General features: G+C 35.3%; 2 protein-coding genes across 6 annotated transcripts; both read left to right on the forward strand.

Annotated features, from left to right (window-relative positions):
* Positions 1–1534: 1534 nt before the first annotated feature.
* LOC135741082 (uncharacterized) lies at positions 1535–5155 on the forward strand. Its single transcript, XM_065259724.2, has 8 exons — positions 1535–1673; positions 2122–2469; positions 2536–2742; positions 2839–3153; positions 3897–4106; positions 4245–4347; positions 4459–4519; positions 4616–5155. The coding sequence occupies exons 1-8, from the start codon at positions 1628–1630 to the stop codon at positions 4646–4648; spliced, it is 1323 nt and encodes a 440-aa protein (XP_065115796.2). The 5' UTR covers positions 1535–1627; the 3' UTR covers positions 4649–5155.
* Positions 5156–5640: 485 nt separating this feature from the next.
* clcc1 (chloride channel CLIC-like 1) lies at positions 5641–14979 on the forward strand. Of its 5 annotated transcripts, none has more exons than XR_010529308.2 (12): positions 5641–6055; positions 6257–6376; positions 6734–6841; positions 6926–7150; positions 7307–7447; positions 7607–7706; positions 7999–8096; positions 10452–10598; positions 10672–11286; positions 12148–12209; positions 12346–12408; positions 14104–14127. XR_010529308.2 is itself a non-coding variant. In XM_073813422.1 (12 exons), the coding sequence occupies exons 1-12, from the start codon at positions 5885–5887 to the stop codon at positions 14185–14187; spliced, it is 1893 nt and encodes a 630-aa protein (XP_073669523.1). In that variant the 5' UTR covers positions 5641–5884; the 3' UTR covers positions 14188–14979. The 5 variants fall into 5 exon arrangements, 4 of the variants coding, with proteins under 4 accessions (XP_073669523.1, XP_065115626.1, XP_073669524.1 ...); XM_073813422.1 differs by having other exon boundaries at positions 12189–12209; positions 14104–14979; XM_065259554.1 differs by lacking the exon at positions 12346–12408 and having other exon boundaries at positions 14104–14979.
* Positions 14980–15211: the final 232 nt, after the last annotated feature.

The raw sequence follows: 15211 nt of genomic DNA on the forward strand, positions 1-15211 counted from the left end.
ACGCTATTCAAATTCAAGTTCAAATTCTAGGCAACTAGTTGTTACACAATAACAATAGAAAAATTTCTAACTATTGTCTAACATGTTAAACAAATTTTTTTAAATAAACAGAATTTACGGTGTACCTATTTATAACAACAGAGTATGTCTACAGTACGTATTCATATTTCCACAGACATTCCATGTCTCTTATTTTGAAGTTAAGGCTTTGTTTGCCATATTTGTAGTTCTGTGTAGTTCTTTTGTTCATTGGGCCTCATGCTGATTGTGTGTATATAGCCCCAATATTTCCATTGTCTTTTTGTCAGTTGTTGCATGTGGATGTTTATGGTTTGGATCATGTTTGTTTCTGTTTTGTATCACTTTGTTTATGGTAATAAAGTCACTGCACCTTGTGATGGGAGATACAAAGCTTTTCGAAGGTTCAAATCAACTGAATCAATTACTGAAAGATGAATCACTGTTTCGAAGCACTTGTAACATCTATATATGGCACCACCTGCTGGAGAAAGCATAGGAAAAGCAACAAGCTCTCAATCCAAACATTTTACAGTTTTTACAAAATAATGGCAAAGGCTTTTTTAAAAACATGTTAAAAAATTATTTAATTAAGCTATTTTTTTATTTAGGGCAAAAAGATTATTACCACAACTCCCCTTTTTATTATGCACATGTTTGTCAATAAATCTGTCTTATTATATATAAAGGTATATAACTTTACTACGTCAACTAACTTTCATTAGGGCAAGTGTGTCATATTAAATTTAATCTCAAGCCACATCCGCATTGCGGTTGCTTTCAAGGTCATTGAAACCCATGTACAAAACTTTATAAAGTATTTCCTCTTTCTTTTGTGTTGTGTTTATTGTGACTCTATACAGCATGAAAACAAACAAATAAATCATCCTCTTTCTCAGTTTGTATGCAAATTTCATCGTCTACATTTACATATTGGCATTTAGCAGGCGTTTTTATTTTAAAGTGATTTGCAAAAATTAGGAAACAATATGGATTTATTATAGGGAGCCAAAAAAAAAAAAAAAACTATTGCATGAAGTGCTTATCACAAGTTAGAAAGAGTTTTTTTTTTTTAAAAAAAGATAGCTGTTTTTTAATGCTGAGAGACCAGACTGCATTTACATTAGTCAAAGTCACAATTTACCCATGTTGCCAAGTTTGTAAGAGATAAAAAAAATAATTTAAAAGGAAAGGTAAATTCAAAATGAATCAACTTTCCAAGTTGTACTCAATGTGAAATCTTCATATAGTCAACATCTGTTGTTACTTGTTCTGCTATTCTTTTATGTTTGTTGTTTGTAAGTCAGAGTTTTAAACTGCTTTGAGAAATGTCTAATTTTGTTAATAGGTTGCAAAAATCACAAAGGTTAAAAACAGCTTTTATATTTCGCTTGACAAACTGAAGTTCGTCATTCATCAGGATTTAGCTCCTATTCCAACTGACCATTTACTGAAATAAATTACTTAATACACCAGTCGTATGAAAGTGCTATAGGTAAAAAGGAAGGAACTGTGATCAGCTTACATTTACCAGCCGCTAAAACAGGAATAAGAAAAGTTCTTTCTTCATGTCTTGTATTGTAGACGTGAGTTTCTAGAAATTAAAATCATGAACTTCAGACTCTCATCTCTGATCCTGCTGTTACACATTCAAGGTATGAACACTATTGAGTGAACGACAGTTTTATTGTTATTGCTTTTGTTTTTTAGTTATTCTTAAAAAAGAGAATTGCATGCATGTCTGATTGTCAATATTGTGACATGATTTTAAGGCTTTTTGTATTATATTGTAAAGTTTTTTGAGTGACTTTTGTTATAGTGATTCATTGTCAAAGCTTAAAAAAATTCAGGCGCAGCACAGATGCAGTTACTCATGCAATAATGTGCTCATTTTTTGTTTTGATGATTTAATAAAAATATGATTAGTACATATGTTAAACATTTGGTCAAGTAGCCTACTGTATGTCAGATTTTAGTCAAATGAACTTGGGTTATGTGGATTTGAACACTGTCTAGATGGTCTATTGGACTGTCTTAATCTCTCCTCAGTGTCCATGGTTGTTCCACATTTACAACAGGATACATATTTCAAATGTTTTTCAGGGTCGCTAACATGGGACAGCATCCCTGTGACCTGTAATAAACAGAATATTTGTGCTCCAAAAGGGACAACGGTGATACTGAAATGCACTTACTCAAACATTAACATCACATCCGGATTCTGGGTTAGCCAGAAACAGAAAACATTCTGGAGAAACAAAGATGAACCTGAAGATTTGACTTTAGATTCAGATTACTCAGGACGAGTGAATCAGCGGATTACAAAGACTGGATCAAATCTCACAATATCAGATGTGAGAGAGAAAGACAGTGGAGAATATCAGCTCATGTTCATTATGAAGGATGGAGTTAAACATCTCAGCTCAGTCACAGTCAATCTATCAGTCGCAGGTACATTTACATTCTCATCAGGAGTTCAATTGTCTTAATTTGTCATTTAATGTTTTACTTAATCAGTTTTACAGGTGATGATGAATCCTGAATCTACAGATGAAGTAAAACTGATTTGTGATTCTTCCTGCAATCTCATATCTGAAAAGTACTACTGGTACAAGAATGGACGACCATTTAACACTTCAAAATCCATATTTGTGTCATCTAGTGGAAACACTGACAGCTATTACTGCCATCATTTTTATTATAACATTCAGTCCTCTTCTGTGTGTGAGTCTGGCATTTGCAGAACCAAAATTTCAAATGGAAATAGAGATTTTTAATATTGATTGTAAATTTTACAGCCATGATTTTTGACTCTTTCAGGTCTTTCTAACAGTGGCTGTTGGGGTGTGACTTACACCTCTACAAGAGTTTGTGCTTTAGTGGGATCAACAGTAGATATTCACTCTTCATACTCACATCCCACTGGAGATACAGTAGAGAAAACATACTGGTATTCAGGGAAAATTTGGGATCTGCGTGAGGATCATCAGTTTGCCAACCGTGTGGAGTTTGTTGGAAACACACTGAGAATCAAAGACGTCAACACGAGTGACTCTGGTGAATATGGATTCAGTATCATCACTAACACATCAAAAGAATTTTCTGGTTTTCCTGAAGTCATTCTTACTGTTACAGGTAACTGCTCATAATAAACTCTCTGTAAAGCTGCATTCACTGATTATTTATGCTACTGACTGGGAGTCAGCAAACAAACCCCACTGATTTTAGTTTTCTCTCTGTGTTAAACAATGAATAGATTTCATTTTGAAACTAATAAAGTCGAATATTGCCAACCATTTGAGCTATACACTTGAAATTTCATCTCTTTTGAACTTATGATGTGTATGTTGTGAATTTTACACTTGTCTTTGTGGTTGTCCCTACTGAAAGAGCAGCGTATGATGTGTTTTATGTACTGTATGATGCTGTGATGTGTATCTTGCTGTAGAAATTTGGCAGGTAAATTGCATGACTATCAGTAGCTCCAGTTCAGCGCTTACCAGTCTAACCCAGTATTAAAATGAAAACGGGTAAAAACTTGTTTTGTTTGTTTTTGTCTTTTCCTGTAAGTGAGCGGTTTCCGGTAAAATTTCCTAAGTCAGTCAAGTTGCTCAAGAGATTAGGACACTCATTCCTGCATTTCCTCTTTGAATGTGTTCACTTCAGACTTAAGAAAAGCTTTCATTTACATGTATGCTCTTTTTGTACATTCAGATGCTTTTATTTAAAATTATTTAAAATGTGGTTGGAGTATACCAGTTTAAATCAGTTGTTGTTTGCATGACCTTTTCGCTGCTTACATCATTACACTTTACCAGTTGAGCTTTTTCAAAAGTATGAAAAGTATTTCATGTAAATTCTGTTCTCTGAAATCTCAGGTACACAGGTGATAAGCAGCCCAAACCCTGTGATAGATGGAGAAAAAGTGATATTAAGCTGTTCAACCAAATGCACTCTGGATAACAATCATACTTACATCTGGTATAAGAATGGACAACAGGTAACAGATGGATTGAGATTATTAAACAAGCTGTACCTGAACTCAATCAACAGTGAGGAGCTACAAGAGTATTCATGTACTGTAAGAGGTAACACAACATCTCATCATACATCTGACTTTAATACGCAATGATAAAATAGATCAGTTCTTGATTCTGATTTATTTACAGCTATTACATTATCACTGAGCTTCTTTCAGTATTACTAAATTTGTGTTTTTTCTTCAGGAACAATGCACTCAATCCAAACATTTTCGGTGTTTGGTCATCACACAGTCCCTCTGCTGGTGTTTCTGCCTCAGTTTCTCATTTTAGGAGCTCTGTGGATGTGGTAAGAAAAATATTAAGTAAAATTCAAAACTGCACAACACACTGTGGATATTTTGATATGAATTCAGATTTGAAGACTTTGAATTATAGAGTGTGAATTTTGATCCTACAGGTTTTTCATCAGCATGAACAAATTAAAATCTAAAAACAGAACTGATGACAAACATGAAGATGTGAGAAATTCTGTATATAGAGAATCTTCTGTAATACAATAAACTAATGCTCAGATTTTATAACATCATCTCTTTCTATGTGTTTGTCATTGTTAGACTCAAGTGGTGCACATGTCTGTGATCAGCTGAACTTCTGGAAGTGATGTCACAACTCTCTTTATGACATCATCACCTATTAAAAATCTCTCATCATTGATGCAGTGATGTCACATACAGTGACATTTTAAAAACAACTGTATTAATTCATCATTTAACTTGTCTTGTGTCAGTGTAGCATAAACTGTAACATCTAAAGTCTATAACAAAACTTGTAACAATTAATATTCAAATGTCCAATGTTATTCTTCTTGTGTTTACTGTGACTCTTTCGGCTGCATGGCAGCATAAATTATATATTTTTTATTTTCTCAATTTATACCCAAATTTAATTGTTTAGGCTACTACACTTGTCAATGTCAGCACTTGTTGCCATGTAGGTTGCCAAAGTTAATGTACTTCTTGAAAGTGAACTGCCTCAGTGCCAACATCAAAATGAATTAGAGAACCAATCTGAGACTACAATGAAAAAGTGTCAAACTCATTCTTCTCCCTTAGCTGTGATATGAATTTTTATTTATTTTATAAAGTAAGACATTAAAGATTGAGATTGTATAATTCCATAATGTTTGTTTTCCTACTATGGAAGTCAATGTGCTTACAATCATTTATCGAAATATCTTCTTTTGTGTTCATCAGACAAAAATAAATTCATACAGGCTTAGAACATGAGGATGAGAAAATAATGACAGAATTTTAAATTTTGGGTGAACTATATTAAGTGTTTTCTGTGCAAACTTAGAACTTAATTCTTAATATAAAATGTCCTCGCATTGGGTATGCAGTAGGCTATATATCCCCATATTTCAAAGCAATATCAGCAAATGAATATCCGATGATGTGTCTGTATACAGTAGAATTAATTGCCATTATGGTAGCACTTTATTGGGTAGAGGATGTAAAACCAAGGTTAACTGTAATCGGTTCTTTGTCTTGCATTTTTGTGCGCCACACTCCAGTTCAGTAGGTGGCGGTAGTGCGCCAGTAGTTGGTTTGCCAACCGCCATAAAACATCAGAAGAAGAAACGAGAGGCGAAGAAGAAAATCGCATTGCTTTCACTTTCACTGCACTTATATTTTTAAACGAATATGTTTGGTCGTAGTTAACGATCGATTTTCACAAAAGGACATTTTTATTGTTTAGCATGCTAACTTAATACTGTTTATGGTGTTATAGAATATGAACACGTTTGCACAGCAAATTGCGTGTTGGAAGTAAGATCGAAACGGTTTAGACAGCTGGTGTTTGATCACTAAAAGTTATTAATCATGAATGTATCTAGCTCTTCGTCGACTGTATTTTGTAGTCTGATAGTTTTTTGCGTAACGTTACTTTTTGTCATTGCCTACGCAAATGGGAATAACGACGATGAGTGGATTGATCCTTATGACATGCTAAATTATGACCCAACAGCAAAGCGCATGAGAAAGCCAACAGAGGTGAGAGTTTTATTTATTTTTATAATGCTTTTCACCATTTTTCATAGTACCAATGCAGCTTCACATTAGGGCTGCACGCGGATAAATCGTGCGCCTCTGACGAGATGCGCGTGACAATCGCGTGTTCACATAAAAAGGTATTTTGTGAAGCAAACAGAAAATATTGCTTGCCAGTTTTAACTTTGTTTTTCTAATTCACAGCCAGCAAGTTACGACAACGTGCCAACCAAGAGAAGAGAGTTCAATTCAGACTCACGTGACCCATCACAGTTTCCTGACGTCTCTGAATGCCTGAATAAACTTGAGATGTTGCAGAAAGAGGTGATAAATATTGCACACATTTGCATACAAAAGCTGTCATGGTGCATGAAAAGGTCCTAATTTAAACCATTTAGGTACAGATATGTATACATTTAGTACAAATATATGTTCTTTGAGGTACGAATATGCACACTTTAGGTGTAAAGATTTATTCTTTTAAACGGTACCGCCCCAGTGACAGCTTTTATAAGTTTTTTTGAGGTACCACAAGCAAGCATTGTACAGATGCAGAGGTCTACCATAAATATAAATGTAATAAAATTGAAACTAAAGTCTGGAAATTGAAAGTATAGCCCAGCTACCAACTGACACCTGTTATTGAGACTATATGAATTCTTTTAATGCTATCTCTTGTAGGTTGATGAACACAAAAAGAAGGGGGGCGTCTCTCAACACCCAACATGCTATCCAGTATTCAAGCGTTTCCTTTCCAAGCTTCTTAAAGAGGCGGCAAGACTTGGCCTTGTATGTTTATCCATCCTATCCTATCTCAGTTAATATTCCTTAGCTATACACATGTTTCATAACCTTTAAATATTTTCTGTTTAGCCCAATGATGCACATACAGTTATGCATTATGACACTGAGGTGAAACTGTCCAAGCAAACGGTGTCGGAGTTCAATAAGCTTTTGAAAGAAGACAACGACTGGACCACCGGAGCCATGGATGACGCCCTCAGTCAAGTTCTGATGAAATTTAAACATCATAATCCCGAAAAATGGAAGTGGCGGTTCGAGGACACTTTTTATGTGGAGGTGGATACTGTCTTGAAGGTCAGTTTTTGCTCACATTTAGTTTGTTTACTAGATTTACATAAAAAAAATAATAATGTTCGTTATGCTTGCCTGGATTTCACAGACAGATTTCCATATAATGTGGACTAAACTATTACATGCAACGTTGTAACACTTCCTATTTTTTTTTTACAGATCTTATCGTGTGTTCTTGTTGTCACCGCTGTTATCTGCACTGAAATGTGGTCTATGGTGTCCTGGTTCATCCAGTTTAAGAGAATGTTTGCCGTCTGCTTTTTCATTAGCTTGATCTGGAACTGGTTTCATCTTTATATGGTAACAATTTTTGTGACACCTATAATAGAGGTTAAAAAGAAATCCTGTACTGTTGATGTGTTCCACCCATGGCATTTTAATAAATGCATGGCAATGGGGTGGATCTGCTTTGCTCAACAAACAACAGCTAAAGAAATTTGTTAATTTCTTCTTGGCTAGCTTGCATTTGCAGAGCACCAGAAGAACACCGTGAAGGTGGAGAACTTCAATGAGAAATGTACTGGGCTGAAACAAATGGACTGGAAGGACAGTTTGTCAGGTGAGATGTAATTCGTATAAAGCTCCCTTAAGGGACAGATAGCAATAGTTTTGCGTTCACTTTGCCTTCTCCGCATTCCTTTTTAATTGCAAAGGCATACAAAAGACTATTATTTTCTACAGGAATGCAAACGTTATTACTCCTGTAGCTCAGTGGTAGAGCATGGCGTTAGTAGTGCACACATGCATAAACAAGTGTACATTTATAACAAGTCGACACAAAACTATACTTTACACAAAAACAATTATTATCATCAAATCTCAGTCTTTGAATTTTTCTTCTGTTTGTTCAGAGTGGTATAGACGTACATGGACACTTCAAGATGATCCTTGCAAACAATACTACGAGGTGCTGCTTGTGAACCCTATCTTACTTGTACCCCCAACAAAGGTTTGTTTCTAAAGCTTGAGACATATTGAAAATGCACATGTACAGCGGTGGACAAAACTATTGGCACCCTTGGTAAATATGAGCAAAGAAATCTGTGAAAATAAATCTATGATGTTTCTCCTTTTGAGCTTTAACCCTTAATCAGGGGACACCAGTGGACTTTTCCTTAATTTTTTTTGAAGTGTTACCTTCATCTCAGGGGCATGAAACTCTGTGATATTTCCTAAATAATCTATCTAAACATGCACAAAAAACTTTTTATGATAGACCCCAAACTTTTAAAGAGCGACTGCATACATACTAGTGATGCACCGATGTATCGGCCGCCGATATTTATCGGCCGATTTTTTTATGAATTTGAAACCATCGGCAATAGCACGAGAAAGGCCGATACTGATTGTTTATTAATTAACTGCATAAAGAAATCCATTATATGTAAAAAAAATTAGTTCATGTTGTTAATAAAATAAATGCTGAATAGCAAAAACCATCTTTGAAGGTTGTCATGCGGTCTTAATATATTTGTTTTAGCTTAATTTGTGTCTCTCTTATTATGTTGGTCAGTTGAATGTTAATCAGATCAAATCCATGTTCAGTAAAAATAATTTGTTGCAGAAATAAACTAGCTAATAGACCAACTGTATAGTATTGTATACAGGTGTTTAATATCGGTATCGGCCAGAAGTTGTCTGTTTAAATCGGTATCGGCCCAAAAAATTCTAACGGTGCATCCCTAATACATACAAGGAAATATAAATTTTTTATATGGAAAACTATATATAATTTTTTTAATTTACTTATCAACAATACATTTATGCTGTGTTTTGTGGAAATTTACTGCACAATTACTTAACTAGGCCATAAATTGGAAAGAAAGATGATTTTTTTTAAAAAGAAAAAATCATTTAAATGTCAATCTTAATTAAATCTAAATAGTTTTTGGACATTGCTCTATGTGTTAGGGATAGAATACTGACATCTGGTAGTTTGTGGAAAAACTTTAGTAATTATAATTAAAGATAGAAAGTGCAATGACCACATATATCCAATAGAGGTCTATATAGGGACTCATTTCATTTTCACTTATGACCCCGTTTAAGGAGAAAATGACCCCACATTTTTTTTTTCATTTTGTTTGTCAAATAAAATTAAATCCATTATAAATCTGAAAATTTCTACATATACACTAAGGTCTGGCCCTGGAGCATAAATAAAAAGTGGAACAAACTTTCCATCTCACACACACACACAAAATACAGATTTTTTTACGTATTTCCGAATGTTTAATGTTTACAAAATATATATTATAAAGTTGTGAGGAAAAGTTGAAGCATCAAGAAAAATTAAGTGAAAATTATATGAGTCCCTATGGTCTATCATACCCCTAAAAATGCTAAAAAAAAACCTTTTTAAACACTGATTAAGGGTTAATTAAAAAAAAATCATTGTTTCATTGATAAAGAAAGTGGGGGGAGTCACATCATAAAAATGTTTTTTCATGTTGGCCAAAATTTTGTTCCACTACTTTGCAAGGATAACAGCTCTGTGTCTTGTATTATAATTTCTGATGAAGTTGATGAATTCATGACAAGTGATTTTAGAATTTTCCTCCATACAGAATATCTCCAGACTCTTCATATGTTGCTTTTCTCTCCTCTTCAGTTCGCTCCAGTCATTTTTTTTATATGGTTCAGGTCAAGGAACTGGGATGGCTGTGGTAGAACCTTTGTTTTTGTGCTTAGTGAACCATTTTTTTGTTGTTGATTTTGATGTTTTTTTTTTTTGGAACAAATTTCTTGATGGAAGATTTAACCACAACCCATTATAAGATTTCAGGTTTTGACTTTTTTTATCTTTTGGTATTTGATATAATCCATGGCGCCATTTATTCCAAGAAGTCCAGGACTTCTGAGAGCAACTCTGAGCAAGGAAAATACAAAAACATTTATCTTAGTGAGGATATGGGACTTGGAACTTGACTCAATTTCGTCGCCGCCCCTTTTTTGGGGAAACCAAACTAGACTTCCCATAGACTTCCATACAAAATAGCGGAACAAAGCAATGTTCGTACACAGCCGACAGGCGTAAATATCTTAAGAAATCACTCAGATTAAACATGTCGAGTAATTATATGTCCACCCTGTGTCCATATAGCCTGAAAGATACATCAACAAATTTAATTTGGTCAATTTAAAAACATGTCCCTTTCATTCTCCCAGCATCAAATGTGTGCAAAAATGCTACCCAGTGGCCACAGATGTCAAATGAGAAATTGACCTCTTTTTCTCATATTTACCAAGGGTGCCAATATTTTTGGCCACATATGTATGTATAAATATTTTGTTTTTTTAACAGGCTATCACAGTCACCATAACCAACTTCATCACAGATCCACTGAAGCACATCGGTCAGGGCATCAGCGAGTTCCTCATAGCTTTGCTGAAAGATCTGCCAGTCACTCTCCAGATACCTGTGCTGCTTTTGATCGGGGCAGCCATCCTTGTAAGAGTCAATGAAAATTATTTTAAGATACTTTAGGTAAAAGCATACTCATGTTATTTCTTCCCTTCCTCAGCTTTTCGTGTACGGAAGTGCTCATGCGGCTATACAACATGCATTACCTTGGCCCCGGCTTGGTGGACGTCATGACCCGCCGCCTCCTGCGGTAGCACATCAGCCAGCTCCTCAATTAAGAGAGCACGGACACTGGGCAGGTGGAGATGCACCACTGCCACTACAACTGCCCCAGGAGGGCAACAGGATCAATCAAGCAGGAAACCTCGTTAACCAGGGATTTAGGGGTCGGAATGCCAATGCAGATATGTATACCGTTCAGCCAAGAGAAAGGGACGATCAAAGCAGCATGGTCCTCCGACATCGATTTAATGCCAGGCCCGGAGAGGCGCAAACTGTTCGGGTCGAGAATCTGCGCTTTGTAGGTAGCGCCTCTGGTGAGGACAACATTGATTTTCAACAGGGAACACAGGAGCCGGGTCCTGAGATCGAGGGAGTTGGAGAACCTAAAGTGAAGGAAGTCCTAAAAGAGGAAGAAAAGGAGAATAGCGCGTCTAGTAAAGACAAAGAGCAGAAAGACGCTCAGACTCAGGACAAAAGTGAGAATGAACCCATAAGCAATGAGCCGTCTCAACAAATAGATGTAAAGACCTTGGGTGCTGAACAAGGGAATGATGTGAGTATTGGATCTCTTAAAGAGTTAGTTCACCCAAAAAATGGAAATATGTGACTAGGGATGCACCGATACCGGCCTAGATACCACATTTTCTAAAGTACTCGTACTCGTTAAAAGTCCCCCGATACCTGGAATCGATACCACGGTCTAAGAAATGTCTATGTTTGAGCGGCGTGTAAGGGGTTAATGCCTCTTGTGTTGTCCAAAGAGGCAGAGTTTACAACAAACTGGAAAACTAGTCCTTTGTTTTTTGTTAAATTATATGACTAAAGCTGTTACCTGTAAATTTAAATCATGTTTTTTTATTAAGTACTCGGTATCGGCAAGTACTGAAATGCAAGTACTCGTACTCGTATTCCAAAAAAGTGGTAACGGTGCATCCCTATATGTGACCCCTGTCTGTGAAATATTATAATCTGTTTATAAGATTTGAAGCATCAAAATTTGGGTTCACCTTGACCTTAGTCAATATTTAAAACATTTAAATACAAATAACATATGTGTGTGTAAGGTGTATAATTATTATTTATATATAAAAACACACCCAATCAAAGAAAATTGGTTATATTTATATATAAAATATTGATATTTATATATATAAAATTATATAAATGTATATAAAGTATTTAAAGCACACACATATGTGTTATGTAAATACAAAATATTATTTTGGATGCGATTAATCGCGATTAATCTTTTGACAGCCCACATTTTTACAAAATGTTCTTACGTGCATGTAGGATGATTTATATAGAAAACAGCTAATCACAAAAATATTGACACTAGCTGGGTTTTCACAGGTAGGGTCACATTTTACGCTTTTGTCATGTCATTCCATACCTATAATTTGTTATTGTATAGAAAGGAGCTGCGTGAACTTTCTTTCTAACCTTCATTGTCAGGCAGGTTGGAACGACATAAAGGTAAGTGTTGACAAAATTACTTTTATAGTTTAACTCTCCCTTTATAATAATAATGTCATTCGTAGCATTACTCTGTCTGGTATTAAAAAAAAGAGTAATATTAAAAAAATGTTTCCCTTTAATTCAAACACTGCAGCACTTTACGTTCAGTAAAAGGATGTGGGCTGCTCGAAATAACATCAACCTGCAAGTTTTTACTGTAAGCAAATCAAATGCCTGCCTTCACTTCATTGTCAATAGCTAATTACACGGCTAATAATCATGGTATTTAAGAGTCTGCGTGCATTGTGATTTTTTTTCTATGTTACTGTTACAGAATTGTTACCGTGGGTTACACCAGCTGTGTTTGAGGCGTCAAATTCGCGTCTATTGCGTCTAGTTTTTTTTTTGAGTTTACTCGCTTCATTCGCGCGTGAAATTCGCATCATGGGATGGGCTTCTGCGACTCCACTCGCTTCCTCTAATCACGTCACTACTAGAGCAAACTCCTGATTGGTAAACGTGGCGGGTTTTTTCCGCCAAAGTTCAAATTTTTCAACTCGCGCATTTGCCGCGGCAAAGCTCAATTTGCGCGAACTAGATGTGCAAATTAAGGCGGAATCGCCTCTACCACGCCGTGCTAAAAAGCTCATTCGCAACACGAGACCTCCAGACACGCGTCAATGCGTCTTCACATTGACTTAAAGGGGCAATCAGTAGGATATACCCCCATCTAGTGGTGGAGTTGTATTTTGCATTCAAACGAACAGTGCTTACTAGCTCCTCCCCTTTCCAAATGCGTGTTGCAACTACTGTTCTGAATTAAAACGCGTTGTGGAAACGCGTTGGTAGGCTAGTGCTTTTTGTCCCTCTCTGCTATTATAGTTTATCAATACGGCAGAACGATATGGATGCCTCCTTGGACTTACCCGTTCAATGTAAGTAAAGAGAAGAAATTCTAAGCGTACTAAGAAAAGTCAGATCACTGGCAGAGGTCATTTGACACCAACGAGGACATATTTATGAATAAAGACATTGATTTTGATTAATAAAACACTTAAAATCCTACTTATTGCCCCTTTAACATTGAAATCTCTCGCGCTTGACGCCTTTACCGCGGCTGGTGTGAACGCAGTATTGCAGGTGTTTGTTGTCAATAGGGCATGTTCATTTGCAATATTCATTACATTGTAAAAATGTAGTGAGCATGAAGATGTTACTTCTTAGCATCTACACTTAGCCTTTAAATGGGACATATCATGAAAATCTGACTTTTTCCATGTTTGGGTCCCCAGTGCTTGTATCAACCTAGAAAATGTGAATAAGATCAACCCAGTAACTTAGTTTTGGTAAACCATTCTTTGCAAGCATGTGAAAAAATAGGTCATTGAAATTTGGCTCCCCCTGTGATGTCATAAGGGGATAATACCGCCCCTTAATCTGCACTGTCTAACCACAGCACTGCCATTTAGTGCAGAGATCAGCTCATTTGCATGTTAAAGGGCACACCCACATTTTTGCTCACACCTACAAAGTGTCAATTTTAACATGCTGTAATCAATTATCTGTGTGATATTTTGATCTAAAACTTCACATTTGCACTCTGGGGACAGCAAAGATTTATTTGACATCTTAATAAAGTCTTGTGAAATGTCCCCTTTAATTATCATGTCGTGTTTCGTGACCATTTCAGTCCAGTGTCTGTTGAATTTCAACAATGGCAAACCTCAGGAGTGACAATAAAGTCACAGCAATGTAAAAGAATTAGCGCATGCCAAGACGCATGAAGAATGTGATTAAACCTCAGGGTTATTCCATCAAAAATTCATTTTTTAATTGTTCCTTGAAATAAATATGTAATGTATATGTTAATTCTACATTATTTTGACCAAATATATCTGCTTTTTGTGTACAGGGGGCATCAGGAGACACAACGGAAGTCCTCGGAGAGGAAAAATGTTCAAGCTTTAGGACTCCAGTTCAAGAAACACAGCCATAAAATTGTCTCAATGCTACGTCTTTCATGCAATTCTTTATTTTAAAATAAAATATATTTTAGTATTCTCTCTGTCGATAGTTAGTTTTGAGTGAAGCACTTAAGTTCACTGAACTTTGCTGAATTAACATGCATCCTTGGAGAGAAGGTTTACAACATCAAGAAATGGGACATTTACACCACACCAATATTTTATATATGAATAATTTTAAAGTCTTGTATAAGCAAAGGAGTATATTCATGAAATCTTGTTTTGGTTAAGTTGATATTTGTAGTAGGAAAACTGATGAATTTTCAGGGGCTTTTCATGACGTATATTGCATTTCTTTTTTTTTTCTGTATTACACAAAGTATGTGCCCCTGTAATGGTGCTACCTATATTTATAAAGGTATTGCTTACTCTTAGTTTTCTTAGTCCATCCATACAGCTGGCACTTTCTGTTGTCATTTTTTTTTTACAAAAAAACCCTAAATTAAATAATATGCTCTCTTTTTAAAGAAGATATTAGCAAAGCACATATCTATTGGTGTAAATTTCTTGGATCTATTACCTGGAGACATGTTTGGCGTGATAACCATGTTATATTACAAATAAATTTCATTAGGCATGGGTGTAAACTTTTTGTTCATTGCAACTAGAAGCTACCTCATGTTTTCTGCCATCGATGTACAAAAATATTATGGTGGAAGGTATCTATGTAAATTATGTAGTTTTGTTTCATTATATGTACATTTGATATTTGTTTTACATGGATAATATAATGAATAAATAAACATGTGAAGGATTATGTATTATATTGGTAAAGTTTCATTTTCCTCAATGTAAATTTCGCAAACAGAAACCTCTTATGTGGTGATTAAGGAATTTGAATATTAGATTTATTACCTTATAAAGATTTGCTTTTTAAGATTATAAAAAGTACAAAAAATATGTCAAACGTGTGATTTTATTTAATACATTTTTAATTTTGTGAAATAAAATTATTTCTTGGTAATTTTATTATGGAACCGAACGATGAAAAGCAGA

Source organism: Paramisgurnus dabryanus, chromosome 24, assembly GCF_030506205.2.
Source record: "Paramisgurnus dabryanus chromosome 24, PD_genome_1.1, whole genome shotgun sequence".
Lineage (NCBI taxonomy): Eukaryota > Metazoa > Chordata > Actinopteri > Cypriniformes > Cobitidae > Paramisgurnus > Paramisgurnus dabryanus.

Bases quoted from the DNA above. Each gene is read 5' to 3' on its own strand.
- LOC135741082 (XM_065259724.2), top strand. From the start codon at position 1,628: ATGAACTTCAGACTCTCATCTCTGATCCTGCTGTTACACATTCAAG. The intron at 2,743-2,838 runs GTGAGTCTGGCA...TGACTCTTTCAG, and splicing joins CATTCAGTCCTCTTCTGTGT to GTCTTTCTAACAGTGGCTGT. The intron at 3,154-3,896 runs GTAACTGCTCAT...CTGAAATCTCAG, and splicing joins AGTCATTCTTACTGTTACAG to GTACACAGGTGATAAGCAGC.
- clcc1 (XM_073813422.1), top strand. From the start codon at position 5,885: ATGAATGTATCTAGCTCTTCGTCGACTGTATTTTGTAGTCTGATAGTT. The intron at 8,097-10,451 runs GTTTGTTTCTAA...TTTTTTTAACAG, and splicing joins TACTTGTACCCCCAACAAAG to GCTATCACAGTCACCATAAC. The intron at 12,409-14,103 runs GTAAGCAAATCA...TTTTGTGTACAG, and splicing joins TCAACCTGCAAGTTTTTACT to GGGGCATCAGGAGACACAAC.